Raw genomic sequence first — 16700 nt, forward strand, 5'->3', positions numbered from 1 at the left:
TCTTATTTTTATGGTGCTGACTTCACTGTTTATATTTTAATTTTATGAACTTTGTCTTTATCCTGGTCTTTGGATTTTGCATTGTTGTCATAAGGAAAAACCCTGAGACTTTCGGAACCATATCTTCTTCACCCTGTGCTGATTCCTGGAAAAGGATCATTGCAGGGTTGAGAACGGAATCCTAATGGCAGACAAGGTCTTCCAGTCTTTTTCGCTCTGGACTAATACGTCTCAAACAGTCTTACCAAAAAGAGTACATCAAACATAGGGGGCCTTTGTAAAAGACACCTGTTCCGGCAGCCTTAGAGGCACCTTCAGTGGCATGTGACAGGAGCCCCATGAAAGTACTGGATATGGAAGTAAGGGTGACCATACGAGAACAGAACTCCTTTTTCTCCTCTGCTGACATGGACCCTGGGGTAGACTTAGTGACCTCTCTGACCAGGTCCTGCTGCAGTGTGACGACGTGTGCCATGTAATTCACAGCATGCAAAGCAAACGTTGCTGAAGTGCAAGTCCACTTCCCAAAATGGTCCATGGACCACGACTCTTGGTCCAGTGGATGGACAGATGCGCTCTCCAGAGCAAGCTCTTTCTTGGTGGCCACCACAATCACCATGGCATCTACCGAGGATTCATTCGACCAATGTTGCCTATCCGAAGGTGAGCTGAGTATTTTGTCTGGGTGCAGGGATAAGGTCAACTGTATCCAGTTCCTTCCATGCCCTGGATGAAATTAAGTCCACAAGGGGATCCATGGGTGGGGATGCCCAGGAGGTAGTGGATCCTGTGTCAAACTCCTCCAAAAACACAGACTCATCCGGATTGTGTTTTTGGTTAGACCACTCCCCCATGCTGGGACAGGATCTCCATAATGTCTCCGAAGGAGACATCATCTGAGTGTGATCAGGGGGAACCCTCCCCTTCCTCCAAGTCAATGTCTTCAGTGAGGGACTCCAGTGGGGTGTCCAAGTGCCTCCTTTTGCACGTGTGTTTCCAAAGGACCTCCTTAGGGGGAGTTTCTGGGGAGGACTCGAAAACCTCAGGAAACTCCCGGGTGGAACCCCCTGGGGTATAGTGGTGACAGGCTGTCCCTTAGGAGGCAGGATGGCATAATCCAGGCCAGAAAGAGAAGGAGCCAGGATGGACTCCACGGAAGACAGCATTAATGGTCTAAACGGGGCTGACAGGACCCTCTCTACCACATCGAAAGCAGAGGGAGAACGAATCCCTGCAGCAGATGTAAGATAAACCAGATCTGCCACTTTCTTGGTCGAAGGGGGAGCCAGATCTGAGTCTCCAGGCACCGGGACTCATGGAGGGACTCCATAAACCTCAAAGCCGATGCCATCCCCTTGGATCTGGTGCAGAGACTACAGCTCCAAGAGTTGGATGGCTCTGAAAGAGTCGGAGTCGAGCCACTCAGGGCAATGGCTGGCTTCGAAGTACCTGGAACCAACAGCACCAACCCCTCGACACCAGCAAACCTTGGACCAGATGTCTCCGAAGCCAGTGGTTGGATCAGAGAAGCAGCAATGGGAAGGAAAGTGGACTGTATGCTCCCAGCCCTGGAGGGAGAGGGAGCAGAAAAGAGTCCCATCTGAATCTGGGTCTGGATAAACCTCCACATCATCCTGTCCAGCTCAGTTTCGGAAAGACTACTAGTGGACTGAATGGAAGAAGCCACCGACCCAGGCCTGGAGTGGTGCCGAGGGGGACAGATGGGGGAACGGCATCGGGAAATCAACAGCTCCGCAGAAAAACACAGACACCTGATTTGAGACAAGCTTCGGGTCAGATCTGGGCGGGACTTGGTCTGGGATTCCTTAACAGATGAGCGGTCAGGGGACTGCTTCTTAGGTCTGTCCCGGTGCTTGAGATGAGACTTTTCTCCATCCCTGGACATCTTAGGGGGAGGCCGAGTCCCAGAAGCTGGGGTGGAAGAAGAGGTAGAGGGAGTAGCAGCCTCTAGGGGAAGCAGGCCTTTAAGAATTAACTTGTTCCTCCTGTTGATCAAAGGGCGGGGATTGAAACCCACAAAGAGAAAACAGGAGGTCTCAAAGTGGCCTTTCCCCAAGCACACAACACACACACACACACACACACACACACACACACACACACACACACACGCTGTTCTGCCATGGCTAAGAAAGGCGGGAAAAGAAGGATAGAGAGGAGATTTTTTTCTAGGAACTGATGCAACCAGCACACAGGGGTAGGCAAGGTAAGACAAAGACAGAGAATTATAAAAGCTAGAAAGGAGAAATACTCACAAAAAAAGATCACCCTTATACTAAGGAAACTTGGAGCTGCAATCCATGCTGCTGTCTCTCATGAGCGGCCAATGAGATCTGAAGGGAGGACGGAGACAGCAGTATTATGGGTAGGGGAGGAGCTTGGATCTGACGCTGGAAATTGCGGCTGAGTCGGATCCCTGACAGATCCATGTCCTAGACCAAATGAAAACAACAACTTCAGATCAGATGTTTTATTTGCTATAGAAAACATGAAGAAGATAGCAGAAGGAAGTAACAACTTTCTTAAAGCATCTGAAACAGTGAAGAAAATAACAGGCACTGTATATTTTATGCTTTGCTGCTTAAAGTTAGGAAGAGGAAAGGCACATATGTGATCACAATGTATGTACTTCTGAAAAACAGTCCCCACCTCTATTACACCACTTTCCATCATGTAATAAAGCCCTGCTACCTTCTACCATTCTCTCACTACTCCAAACAACATCTCATCTACTCAACTACAGAATTATAAAAAGGTCTTGGATAGCCTGTCTACATATTACTATACTCTTCTACTCAGTGGAGGCATTCGCAACCACTCAGGACCCAGTCAAACAGCAGAGATCCCCATTGACAACATACTAAAGACCCCTGCTTTAAAAACACTTCTGTCTCAATATCCATATGCTTTGGACATTTCTGCCTCAATGCCCACAGTATATGCAACAAAATCTCCTCCATGCACTCTTGGATTGAACCACAATCACAAGACATACTAGCAATAACCAAGACATGGCTTAAAGCCACTACAACTTCTGAAAAAATGATACCACCTGGCTACACTATATTAAGCCTTGACTCCTCAAACAAAAAACATACAGGTATAACTCTGCTCTAGTAATTAACCTTGAAGCCTGCAATTTAAAACCTCTCAGGAATATTTCTTGACACTTTCTTAAACATTCTGAACCCCCAGTCCCCATTCAGATACACAGAATCATAAATTCTTATTGATAAAGAATAGTAGGGGGTCTGAGTCTTTTCGATAAAACTCCCTCCACTGGTCTTTTAATAAAATTTAATGCTATCTGCTATGCATTTGGAGAGAGCCTTTTCATAAGTCAACAGCTCAAGGGTGCCCTTAGCAAAGATGACAAATAATTGTTCTGATTTTCAATAAACAAATAACTGATGCAAAAAGTACAATGTTCTCTCTACCTTGTTAGAGTTACAACTCTGACATGCACCTGCCCCTCAGGATCAATGGCGAAGAAGTGGAGAGAGTCCAAACTACAAAGTTTCTGGGGGTACATATATCACAGGATCTTTCTTGGAGTACAAACACAGGCCAGCTAATTAAAAGAGCCCACCAGTGACTACACCTACTAAGTAAGGCTGAGAAAAGCAAAGCTCTCTATGAATGCTCTAAATACCTTCTACAGAGGAGCCATCGAGAGCATTATCACCAGCAATTGCACTGTATGGTTTGGTAACAGCACAATGGCCGAAAGGAAGAAGATGCAAAGAATAACAAGAACAGCAGAAAAGATTGTGGGCAGTAGAGATGTAAAAAGAGGTCCCGCAAAATACTGAGCAACACTTCTCATCCAGCATATGGTTGGTTCACTAAACTTGCATTTAGTAGATGGTTACGGATTATCCGCTGCAGGACCTCCAGATTCATGAACAGTTTTTATCCAACTGCAACAAGACTCATTAATGCAGACGTAAATCTGGATGTATCAAAACTATAATAAATTGTTATGCTCGCATTCTTCCCCCCCCCATACATTAATTTTATTTATTGCATATTAAAACTAATATATTCTCATTCAAGCGCAATTCCAATCACTTCCTTATGTGCAATATCACCCAATCTCACCACTGTGTATAGTGTATTTTTCTTTCATGTGTTAATCATCTAGTAGTCAGTATTGTCCAATGTATATAAATAGTGTACATGTGCATCAGCTATCTAGATATTTACTTTTGTACTATAGTTATTGTTTACTCTTTAATACTTATCACATCTGTCTTTTTGTATTTGTTCTCTCCTATAAAGGAGCTGACACTCATAGGTGTGTACTAGGCTAATGGTCCTGGGGCCTTTACAAGCCTAGCCATAGGATTACCCTGGCATAGTGCCACTCAACCTTAGATCCCAGTGCTTCTGTCAAGTAGAGCCACTGGTGTTATCCCCAGGGTGAATTTTCTGTTTCCCATCAAGATTTCTCTTGAAGACGGTCAGTGAGGTGCTCTGCTTAACATGTATGGGAAGTCTGTTCCATAGCACAGACAGTCTCTGGGTTATGAGCCTGTCCCACCAGCATGTTCTGTTAATTGAGGTAATGAGGTTGAGTTCTCTGGAACGTGTGGTGTGGAGGGATTGGGATTTCTTTAGATGTAGCACTTCTAACAGAGCTGAGTCAGACATGGCTTTGTAAGTCAAGCAGTGATCGCCTCTCTAAGTAGGCAATATGAGACAGAGAATAGTTGGGAGTTTTTTGAGTCTGTCCATATAGGACAAGTGTTTAAGGCCTAGGATTCTTCTCTGTGAGGTACTTTTGAGGCCTCTCCAGTTGTTGCAGGTGTCTAGTGAGGTACATGCCAAATGGGGCATTGTACTCAATGACTGGCCTAATGAGGAAAGAGTAGAGGGAGACAATGACCTCTTTCTTCCTGGATGCAAAACCCTTAGTAATGAGATGTGCTACATAGAAGGACTTTCTGACCACAGTGGCAATGTGGTGGTCGAAACAGAGGCTGCTGTCAACCTGTGTTCCCAGATCTCTTATAACATCTTCTGTGTTCAATGGACTACCATTAATGTCGTAATTCATGGGAACCGAGTTTTTCCCAAAGGGGATGACAACACATTTTTTGACAATGAGCTTAAGGCCATGGTTCTCACACCAGTCATTGGTCACAGTGAGGCCATTCTGTAGGATGTCAATATTACTTGGGCAGTTAATAATAGCTCCCAACTTGCAATCATTTGCAAACTTTGTCAGCCAGAGTCCCTTTGTGTTGGCCTGGACTTCAGAGAAGTAGATACCAAACAGGACAGGACCCAGGACCAAACCCTGTAGGACTCCACTCGTGACTAATCGGCAGTCTGACTTGGAGTCAGTTACTTTCGCACTGTGGGTTCTATCTGTGAGCCAGTTTGCAACCCACCTAGTGATATTGGGGTTGGTGCCAAGTTTAGTGAGGTTTTCTAGGATTCCTGAGTAGGGAATGGTATCAAAAGCCCTGGCCAGATCAAGGTAGGCTGTGTGAATCACCTTGCCTTCATCCACAGCTCTGGTGACTGTATATTGCCTATATTACGGCAAGGACATGGCCCAACTGATAGACCTTTGGAGTACTCCACAGTCCAGGCCAGGTCAAGTGCTGACAAGGAAGTGGATACACCTCCTACTGTACATGAGTTCAAGAGTAGCCCACAGCAGGTTGACTGGGATAGAGAAAGTCCACTGGATTTGAGCTGAAGTAGCTCCTTGTCAAGCAAGGATCTGACTGTGCCGCAGCATGGAATATCTGCGAGTACTCCACACAGAAGTGCATGCAAACCAGTGGGTACTGAAAATGATCACAGCACACCATCTGGCAACCATCTCAGAGTTTCCATTCCAAAGTGTGCAAGGCTAACCAAAAAGATACGGCGAGCATGCCCACCAGGTAACATCTCGTGGGAGAAATACCTAACACCAGATCTCAATGATGACTTTGTGTGTCTGGGGTGCCCAGTAACCAACCTGGACTCAGACAGCACAGACATGGACTTCCTCAATTTGATGTTCCTAGAGGAACTGTACTCACCTTTTGCCGATGAAAGTAACCGCTATGCTGCACACAGGCAGGCTGCAGCAGGCAAGGTTGATAAGTGGTGGAGTCCTGTTTGTCCTGGAGACATACACACATTTCTTGGTGCCAGAATATACATGTCTATTGTACATTCCAAAATACAGGCAGTACTGTTAAGAAACACACCATGTGTATGGTCATTTCCTAATAGCTGACTACATGATCCGAGAGAGGTTTGAAAAAAAATTCATCAGTATTTTCACTGCAATGACAAAAACCTCAGACTGCCACAGGGCTCTGTGGGTCACGACAAGCTACATCATGTATGGCCGATACTGGATGCTGTACTTCATGCATGTAGGACACAGTATAATGTGCATCGTGAGGTTGCAGTAGATGAACCCATGGTTGGCTTCCGTGGACGTTTGACATTCAGACAGACAGTTTATGCCTGGCAAGCCGGAGATATATGGCATTAAGGTATGGATGCTGGCTGACTCACACAATGGGTATGTGCGTGAATTCCAGGTATACACTGGAAAGGCAGAGCAGACCACAGAGGTTGGACTGGCACACCGAGTTGTGGTTGACCTAACATGGGGGCTGATTGGAAAGAAGCATCACATTTACTTTGACAACTTCTTCACCTCTGTCCCACTGGCACAGCAACTGCTGCAAGACTGTCTGTACTGCTGCGGAACCATGCACACCAATAGGTCAGGATGGCCTGCAACATTCAACAGAAAGGCCATTGGTAAAGCACCACGAGGGTTATACAAGCATTTGTAGAGTGGACCACTGCTTGCAAATGAATGGAAGGATAGCGACCCAGTATTTCTGCTGTCAACTAATAGTAACCCAAACTTGACAGTCTCCAGCACACACAGGAGACCGCACGACAGAATAAAAGCTTCAGTGCCATGTCCACCAGTTGTAAACATGTAGAACACATACATGAATGGGGTGGACCGAGCCGATCAGCTCAGGACAAGAAAGGCAAGAAAATGGTGGCTGTACATGTTTTTGTTCTTATGGGATGTGGCCATACTGAATGCTTACATTTTATTCAGTGAGAGTAGCAGCAACCGGCAGCTGTCACGTTCCGGCTTTATTTTGGCAACACAGTTACAGTTTAGAAGAAACCTAGGCATGCACCTCCTGAACACCTACAAGAAAAGGAAAAGATGCATTGAGATTACTGCCCCAGAGACCATGAGCCGATCTAAAGGCTCACACTTCCCAGTTAAATGGCGGAAGTCATGATGCAAACACTGTGCCAGAAAGGGTAAACATGCTGAACCATCCATGGGGATGTCTGACCTGCAAGATTAACCTGTGTGTTGACTGCTTTGGTGAGTAACATGGCCATAAGGGTCTAGCAGAGTGCTGACAGCAGTGAGATGTACAGTACACACTGTACAACATATAGTTGTGCCCAGGCTGCTGGGTGCATCAGTGTGTGTCACAATCAACCACCTTGGATCTTATGATCGACCTGGATGGCAGTTGGGAACTTGGAGACTCTTCAGCTCAGTCCCATAGTGCTGCTTTCCTAGGTAAGCATGGCCTCACGGGTGCCACTTTGATGCAATGTTTCCCTTCGGGAAAAGACGCATGCAAAAAGGCAAAGTCTGGGTCAGTCTTGGTCTTTTCACATGTTGTCTTGGTTTCAGTCTCCACTCAGTCCCCCTCCCTTCTGGTGTAGTAAATGTATGTAGGTCCGGTCAAGAGGCTTTACATTACCTCCCTCCTTTCACTCCTTACAGCCATTGCATAAAGGACACATGTACATGGAAAAGGCAGAGGTAAGGCAGACTGCTAGCATTGCATGCAATTAGGAGCCATTGCTGCTACCAGCAGTCTGAGTGGGCAGCAAGCAGAGGTATGGGACACTTCAGATGCCTGCCAGCTGAAGCCCCATGCCTGTCCTCACCATATTAGTTGAGTAGCGGTCCTTACCCTGCTTTTTCTCTTTACATGTGCCCTTTCTGTAGCCCCTTGTCAGTGTCCACCCGTGCAGAATTTCAGCTAAGGTAAGAATGTATCTTCTGATGGTGTGTGCATCAGTGGGCAGCACACGCAGACATCATGACTGTTAGGATCATCCTGGATGGCAGTGGGGAACTTGGGAGACTCTTCAGCTCAGACCCACTGGGCTGCTTTCCAGGAAATGCATGGTTTCATGGGTGCCACTATGATGCCTTCAGTCCCTCCCCGGAAGGCCACCTGCAAAAAGAAAGAGTCTAGGTACTTTTTCCTTTGCAATGGGATCTTTCACTCTCCTTCCACTCTGGTACATAAATGCATGTATGTCAGGGAAGCAAATAGTAAATTACTTCCGTCCTTGATCCCTTAGGTCCATTGCTGAATGTACACATGTAAAGAGAAAAGGCAGAGGTAAAGAAGACTGCTGACACTGAAGGAGGTTGTGAGACAGTAGTGGTATCAGCAGTCTGAGTGGGCAGCCAGCACAGGTATGGGACACTTCAGACACCCATCAGCTGAAGCTCCATGACTGTCCTCGGCATATTAGTGGAGTGGCAGACCTTAACCTGATTTTTCTCTTTACATGTGCCCTTTCTGTGCCCCCTAGTCAGTCACTGTGCGTAATTTGATGTTTTTGGTACTATGTACCTCTGCATCGTCATCACCGGTTATGTACCTTATCAAAAGAATAATGCCACTGTGGATAGGAGTGAAGATTTGGATCAGTGAACCAGGTAATGCTATTGCTATACATATATGTGTAGTCTTCCAATACATCTCTCAAACATCAGTAGTAACCTGCCTGCATTTCTTTCCTGTGCAGGTATGCCCACCTTGTGTCAGTGACATGGCTTCATGAACAGGAGAACGACAAGTGAGAGTGTGGATGTGTGGCCATTCCTACATTCACTGGGCTGCCAGCCATGCCTCCAAAAGTGAAAACCACTACAACATGTGCTTCCCCCACAGCTAGTGTGAAGGTATACTGGATTGCAAAAAGAGGTATGCATTGGAGCGGCCTCCTGCAGTTGTTGGAAGAGAAGTGTTTAATCTACCTGAGCCTGACATCCTTGTGCAGCACACTGGAGGGAATGATGTCATCACTCACCCACTCAGAAGGCTATGGTTTGAAATCAGAACAATATTTGAATGACTGCAGTCGTGGTGTGCCACACTGTCATTTTGTGTGGTCTGACAATTCCTCGCCAGATATGGAAAACAGCAACTAGTCAACGGGCAGCCACAAGGCCAGACGTTTACAGAATGGGTTCATGCATGGCTTGATGCACAGGGTCGGTGGATCAACAATCTGCCATGACAGCATCACCGCAGAAGATGTTCAACTTTTCCGAAGCGATGGCGTTCACCTAACTGAGGATGGCATTGCGTTATTCTTGACTGACCTCCACAATGGTGTGATGACAGCTGTGCACGATATATTGGTAACATGCAGCCAGTGAGAACGACTGGACAACAGCCATGACCAAAGTTGGACCAGCACGGTAAGAAACTCTATAGTTATATTTTATGAACACCATTGTCACTACTTACAACACAGGAAAAGAACTGCTAGGGAATTTGTACACATGCTGAGTAACACTTCATTTTCAGATTGTCAAAGAACTATCTGTATGCTTTGCGCAGGTACAGATAACCGTTTTATTATGAATTGTGTTATGTAAATTATTTTTTTCTTAGTTTGGCAAATAACTGTGGTAGGGAGATGGTGAACATGCTGAGTAAGATCTGTTTAAAGAGTTTACCACATAGAAGAGAATGTCAATACCCATTCTGCACACACATCACAGTTTGGTTACAACTATGGTTATGAGAGTTATGACCTTTTCCTACTGTACTAAATAACTTTGCCAGGGAACATATCATCAGGGTAAGTAATACCTCATTTTGAATGCAGTATTATTAGTTACAGGACGGAAAAAGAACTGTGTATGCATGCTGAACAAATGTACAGATAGCACATTATGTTTAGGACTTCTGTTATGACAATTAAGATATTGGTTTATATTTGGTGACTAGCTTTGTCAGGGAACATGTCAGCAAGCTAAATAGCAGCTCATTTTGAAGACAGTATTAGTACTGGCAATATATAAAAAGAACTGTATCCGTATGCCGTACACGTCTAGATATCACAGTTTGTTTGGGACCATGGTTATGAGAACTATGATATTTTTTCGTATTTCGTTAAATAACTATCAGGGAACATGTAATTAGGGTAAGTAATACCTCATTTTGAAGCCAGTATTAGTAGTCACAGGATGGAAAAAGAGGTGTACTGTATGCAGGACAACTGTACAGCTATCATATTTTGTTTAGGACTTTAGTTATGGAAATTATGATTTTCATTCATATTTTGATAAACTTGCTAGGGAGCATGTAGTTGTGCCAAGTTATACCTCATTTTGAAGAGTGTACAACATGATAAAATAACTGTGTATGTATTCTGTACACATGTAGAACTACTGCACTTTATTTAGGTCTTAGGTTTTTAGAAATTATGATTTTTTTAATATTTTGGTAAATTTTTGCCAGGGAGCATGTACACGTGCCAAATGATACCTCATTTTGAAAACGGTCTTACTCCTTACAATATGATAAAATAACTGTCTGTATTCTGCACATATATACAGATATCAAAGTTTTAGGACTTAGGCTATGAAAATTATGATTTTTTTTCATATTTTGGTAAATAACTTTGCAAGGGAGTATGTTAATGTGCTAAGTAATACCTCATTCTGAAGACAGTATTAATAATCACAACATTGAAAAAGAACTGCATCTGTATGATGTACACATGTACAAATATCAACTTTGTTTAGGACTTAGTTTATGGAAATTATAATTTTTTTTTACATATTTTTCTAACTAACTTTGCAAGGGAGCATGTCAATGTCCCAAGTAATACCTAAATTTGAAGACAGTATTACTCCTTACAACATGGTAAAAGAACTGTGTCTGTAAGCTGTACACATGCACAGATATCGCAGTTTGTTTAGCCTTGTAGGATTATGAAAATTATACATTTGCAATATTCCTCATTATTATACCCATAGCTTTGCAAGGGAACATGGTGACAACACAAATGAAGCATCGTTTTGAAGTTGACATTGAGCCACACAACTTGTACACTGATATGTAGTCTCTGTCTGTTATAGGTGATGAGATATTATGCTTTATTTCTCAATTATGAGAAATATAATATTAATCATATTTATGTGAATATCACCGTAACAGAGCATCACACAGTAATGGTCAAGGTATCATTTTAAAGCTAACATTCATACAAACAAACTAATTACAAATTGTATGGGGTCTCCATGGTACATTCACCAAGATATTGTGATTTTTTTGTACAAAAAAAGGTAAATAAAATATGCACAATATCAGCATTCCTTGGCAAATATTTAATAATGATTTACATAAACACTATCAACATTTACACTGTTGGAAAGGTTAGTGTCTGCTGAACAACTTTCACATTTACATTTTTAGTCTTGCTCTTATGGTTAAAGAGTTATGAACATTTGTTTTCTGTATGGTATTACAAATGGATTTTCTGAAAATAAGCTCAGGCTGCACTGTTGTTACTATGGTGGAAGTAAGCAGGCAGCATTTTCTGAGCTGCTCCGGAGTGAATGAGTTAAACAACAAAGCTTTCTACAAATTACAACAGCAGTTCTTACCCGGAAGAAAAACTTTTCAAGCCTCTGCTTTAGAATTTCCGCTCCACCCATTTCTATCGCTTTCAAAAATGTCCCATTGAAAAGCTGAAAAGACAGCAAAAATTGTTGCTAATTTGTGTAATGTCATGCTAAGAAATGCAGTGTAGTCAAATTGTAACAAGTGTGTATAACTACTACTTGTACCTTATACATGCTGTAACACTGCTGCAGCACTGCATTATACACTGTATCCTGAAAAATGAGAAGAAAAAACTGTCAGCACAAACTTACTGACAACTTTAAAACCAAAGGCATAACGTGTGAAAAAAAGCAATTTAAATATACTTAAATTTGTGCTACATTAACAATGTGCTATGATCATGTGTTCTTTACTACCAAGGAAAACTCCTACTTCCCATACAACGATTCCTAGAAAGCTGTATACCTGAACAGTCAATAAATTTGGCCTGCTTTTCCCACAATGATGAAGACCACATACGTTTTCAGATCTGATGTTTTTTTCTGCTAGTCTCAACCTGTAGGTTACAGGATATGAGAGTGGCATCTAAAATTCTTCAACTGCAAAGCGCCACCTACTCTATCCATTATTCACTGCCCTCACTGAATATTCTCAGGCCTCAGTTGCCGATTTTGCATCCAAACTTGATCAGAGAGCAACTTCAGTGGCAGAAATGAAAATCCTTTTTGCTCATCTTTAATTTTTTGCTGTGTTACCTCCATCACAATTTAGGGTTTAAGACAGTTTGTGTAGCTGTAATTGTGTTTTGGGACATTTATCCCCTTTCTTGTCTTTTGGCAGTTAGTTTCATGTTAGCAACTTTGCTACCCTTTTTCATATGCCCGCTCTTTATAGTAATTTCTACTTAAAAAATATATACACACATGTATGTTTCTATATCTATAGATACATCTATATATATCTATATATATATATATATATCTATACATCTATCTATATATATATATATATATATATATATATATCTATACATCTATCTATATATATATATATATATATATATATATATAAAATCTACACATATATATATATATATATATATATATATATATATATAAAATCTACACACACACACACACACATATATATATATATATATATATATATATATAGCCGCGGTGGTACAGTGGTAGCGTTGTTGCCTCACAGCAAGTGGTTCTCCAGTTCGATTCTCGGCTGGAGTCCGGGGAGTGCCTTCTGTGTGGAGTCTGCATGTCCTCCCCTCAGTTGGGTGGCATTCGAAAGACATGCGTAAATGGGCGTGCCTTCGTTGAAGGTTGGACGTCGAGCTGGCACCTCGGCGTTCGTGAAAATCTACTGCCAATCATTAGTGGACCAGAGTTCTGCTGTGGCGACCCCTAACCGGGAAAAGCCGAAAGACAAACAACATATACATATATATATATATATATATATATATATATATATATATATATATATATATCTTACATACACATGCCCACAAAATGTATATAAACTATATACTGAAAATAGTGAATTAATAGCCATGTTTCTAGTAGTAAGTAGGTCTGCGCTATTTGCTGGTGATCATATGTGTGTGTGTGTGTGTGTGTGTGTGTGTGTGTGTGTGTGTGTGTGCACGTGCATGCTTGTGCTGTTGTTTTGGTTTCTTACACCCTATTAAAGAGGAACAAGACTCAGGTTTCAAGAAGTGTAGGGAGTGCAGCTCCCCCTCCAGAAACACACTACAAGTGTGTACTGATTAGGTGCATCACACCTCAGTGTGGATTGTTCTGCTTGCTCAGCATTTGGACCAAAAATCCTTGCTGGCAGGAGGGCTCAGCTGGTGTCAAAAGGTCTCCCCTCTAGCTGCATCTGCTTCTTCTATTTTTTGTCCTCCCAAACCAAAAAGTCAGGAGAGAAGAAGCATGAAAAGGAAAGTGAAAGAGAGAAACAGAGGAAGATAAAGGACTAAGGGGCAAAAGGAAATGTTACAAAAGAGAAACACAAACACTCCTCTTTAATGGAAGACAAATGAATCCAAAGTTTCACAGGTCTTCGTCTCCTCTGACTCAGCTCAAACTGTGCCTTCGTTGTCCTTTCAGCACTGATCACCTTCTACCACGGCTCTGAGCATGAAGTCAAACTCCCCTATGCTAAGTATCCCTAGCCCCTTTCTTTGGCAAGGCTTCACCCAACCCCTCTCTGTCCGTTATTCCTGCTGAATTCTTGTCGGAGCCATCACCGACCCAAACCAAGACACCCCTTTTTGGATCTGTGCACCTGTGTAACTTCAAGGATTGCTTTAAAGCACCCTTTCTAAATGCCTGGTTAGATGGTCCCACTCTCATCCAAAAGTCAAGGACACAGTGACCTGGAGTGAACAGAAAGGCAAGACGTAGTCTGCCACTGGGATACACTTCTGCACCCCTTTTCTAGGAACTACAAAGGGGTGGAAGTGACACGTTTCTTTACGTCGCACATTTCTTCCAGAACATTACTGATGATGGTGTCCCCTACTGCAGCAGTGGGGGATGGGGGACTTCAACAGACAGGGGTAGTCTGCAAAATCAGGGCTTCTGAGATCTCTTCTCCAGTAAGTCCTTTCAGAACCCATAAGAGGATGCACAGCTGCCACTCAGTGGAGGCAGTCAGGGTCAACTGGTTCTCCACCCTGAAGCTCGAGAGGCCATCACTTCAGATATCTGGATGTTGAGATTTGGATATCTGGATGTTGAGAGTTGTATCCAAAGGCTATGTCATTCTTTTCTCTGTGCACCAAAGGAGAACTAAAAAACCCTTCCCAATCTTCCACCCCATCAGTGAAGACAAGCAGCTGTAGAGATAAGAAAGCTGCTTTGAAACTAAGAAATACAAAGGGTCCCACCATACTAAAGAGGAGTTGGGATCTACTCAAGATTCTTTTTAGTGCCACAGAAAAACAAATACTCAAGCCCATTCTGGACCACTGCAAGTTGAATCGCTATGTGAAACAGACCAAGTTTGCTGAGGAAGGACGACTGGACGTACTCGGTAGACATCAAGGATGCCTATCATAAAGATATCAAGGCACTCCAGGAGATATTAGTAGTTCTGCCTTGGAGCTAGACATTATCAGTTCTGGGCACTGCCTTTAGGGCTCACCATAGTCCCCCCAGGTGTTCACTAAGTGCATGACAGTGGCTACAGATTGGCTCAGAATGCAGGGGTTCTGATTTTTTCCCAACCTGAAAGACTGGCTCCTCACAGCTTCCACAAGGCATCTCTTCTCCAAGTAGGAAACTGCCTGCTTCAACTGCATCTATATTTGGGCACCACTGTGAACTACAAAAAAATCCAATCTGCAACCAGTACAAGCCCTGGAATTCAACAGATGCCATCTTAAAACCATCAATCAAATTGTCTGCCTCCAGACTATCCTCTCTACGGTCCAAGCATCACAAGTTTTAAACTCTCAAAGGTCCCCAGCAGTCTTGTTTTTTTGTCTCTTCAGGTTGATGGCAGCATCGGTATGTCGAGTACTGCTGGCAAGGCTCTACATGCAAGATCTTCAGTGGACCCTCTATGTCCAATGCTCAATATTATCCCATCCTATGGATCTTCCCATCTGCCTTACCAACATATGCTGTCACCACAATGTCTGGTGGCTAGAGTGTCACCATGTTCCAGCAGGTCACCTGTTTCTGCCTCAGCACCCGGTGCCAATACCATGGATACTTCCCATGGGAGGGGACATTTTGAAGAAGTTCAAGGTACCTGGTCACAGTCAGAGCCCAATCTTCACATAAATGTCTTAGAGATGAGAGCAGTCCTAGCATTGCAGGACTTGCTCCCCAAGGGTGCATCTGACAACATCAGTGGTATGGTATGTAAACAAACAAGGGGGAACCTACTTGTATCCCCTGTCTTGTGAGGTAATGAGAGTGAGACAATGGGTTATGTCTTTGCAATTGTCTCTGGCAGCAACTCACATCCCAGGGTAATAAAAAATAATGGCAGACAGCTTGGGCAAGAACATTTTCATGTCTCATAAGTGGTCTCTCAACCCAGAGACAGAGGCACTAGTGTTCAGCTACAAGGGGCATGTATGATGTGATTGCTTTGCAACCCCTTCCAACATCAAATGTAGTAGCTTTTTTGCTCCAATTTCCCCAGGCAGCAGTCACCGAGGAATGCTCTTCTCCATGACTGGCCCTTGGGTCTACTTTACTCCTATCCTGCAATCTCCATGATAATAAAGTTTTTTCAGAAAGTAGCCCATTGCAGAGCAACCATGATCCTCATAGCCCCTTTCTGGCCAAATCAGGTTTGCTTCCCTTTCTGTGGCCTCACCCAATGCATCCTCCTTAGTTCCTAGACTCAGCTCCACGCTTGATCTCTCACCCTTCAGGCCAACCTCACTTGAATCTCAAGTCCCACAGACTGATCTCTTGGTTCCTCCAGCTCCAATGATGACCAGAGATCACTGAGAGAATTGCATTTATCCATTCAACTTCTCAGAAACATTCCACCCGGAAAATTTACTCTAACAAATAAAAAAAAATATATGGGCTTCTTCCAAAGGCTTAGATCCTTTATTTGCTCCTATGGATGCAATTTTAGATTTTCTGTCGGATTTGTTTAATAGTGGAATATCTGACACCAGAATGAAAGTCTAATTAGTTGCCATACAGAATTTTCACACTGGCATAATTAATAATCCCTTTGCTTCTCTCAAACAAAGGCTTTTCAGAAAAGCACTCTTCTCCTTAGATCTGCTGTCAGAGATCCAGATCCACCTTGGGATTTAACTCTACTCTTGGAAGTTTTAACTAGGCCTCCTTTTGAGCCAGTTGCTACAGTAGATTTGAAACTGCTCCCCTAGAACAAGAAGTTATGTACTCACCATAACGTTCGATGTATGTAGTCCATCTCGCCTTACATTCTTACCCCTGGGTTCGGAGCCAAACCTCGGCTCCGACTCGGCCATATTCAAGCTCAAAGTCT

The 16700-nt window shown here is 43.3% G+C and overlaps 1 protein-coding gene across 2 annotated transcripts in view; it reads right to left on the bottom strand.

Moving 5' to 3' along the window:
• The window catches only part of CCZ1 (CCZ1 homolog, vacuolar protein trafficking and biogenesis associated), a 1119178-nt gene that overhangs the window by 758611 nt on the left and 343867 nt on the right, over positions 1-16700 (bottom strand). For both annotated transcript variants that reach the window (XM_044089701.1, XM_044089702.1), the window contains 2 exons: positions 11918-11965; positions 11735-11818 (listed from right to left, as the gene is read on the bottom strand). In XM_044089701.1, the coding sequence (XP_043945636.1) occupies positions 11735-11818; positions 11918-11965 (132 nt within the window). The remainder of the gene's footprint in view (positions 1-11734; positions 11819-11917; positions 11966-16700) is intronic.

Source organism: Protopterus annectens, chromosome 12.part0, assembly GCF_019279795.1.
Source record: "Protopterus annectens isolate FY-2018-M chromosome 12.part0, PAN1.0, whole genome shotgun sequence".
NCBI classification, from domain to species: domain Eukaryota; kingdom Metazoa; phylum Chordata; order Ceratodontiformes; family Protopteridae; genus Protopterus; species Protopterus annectens.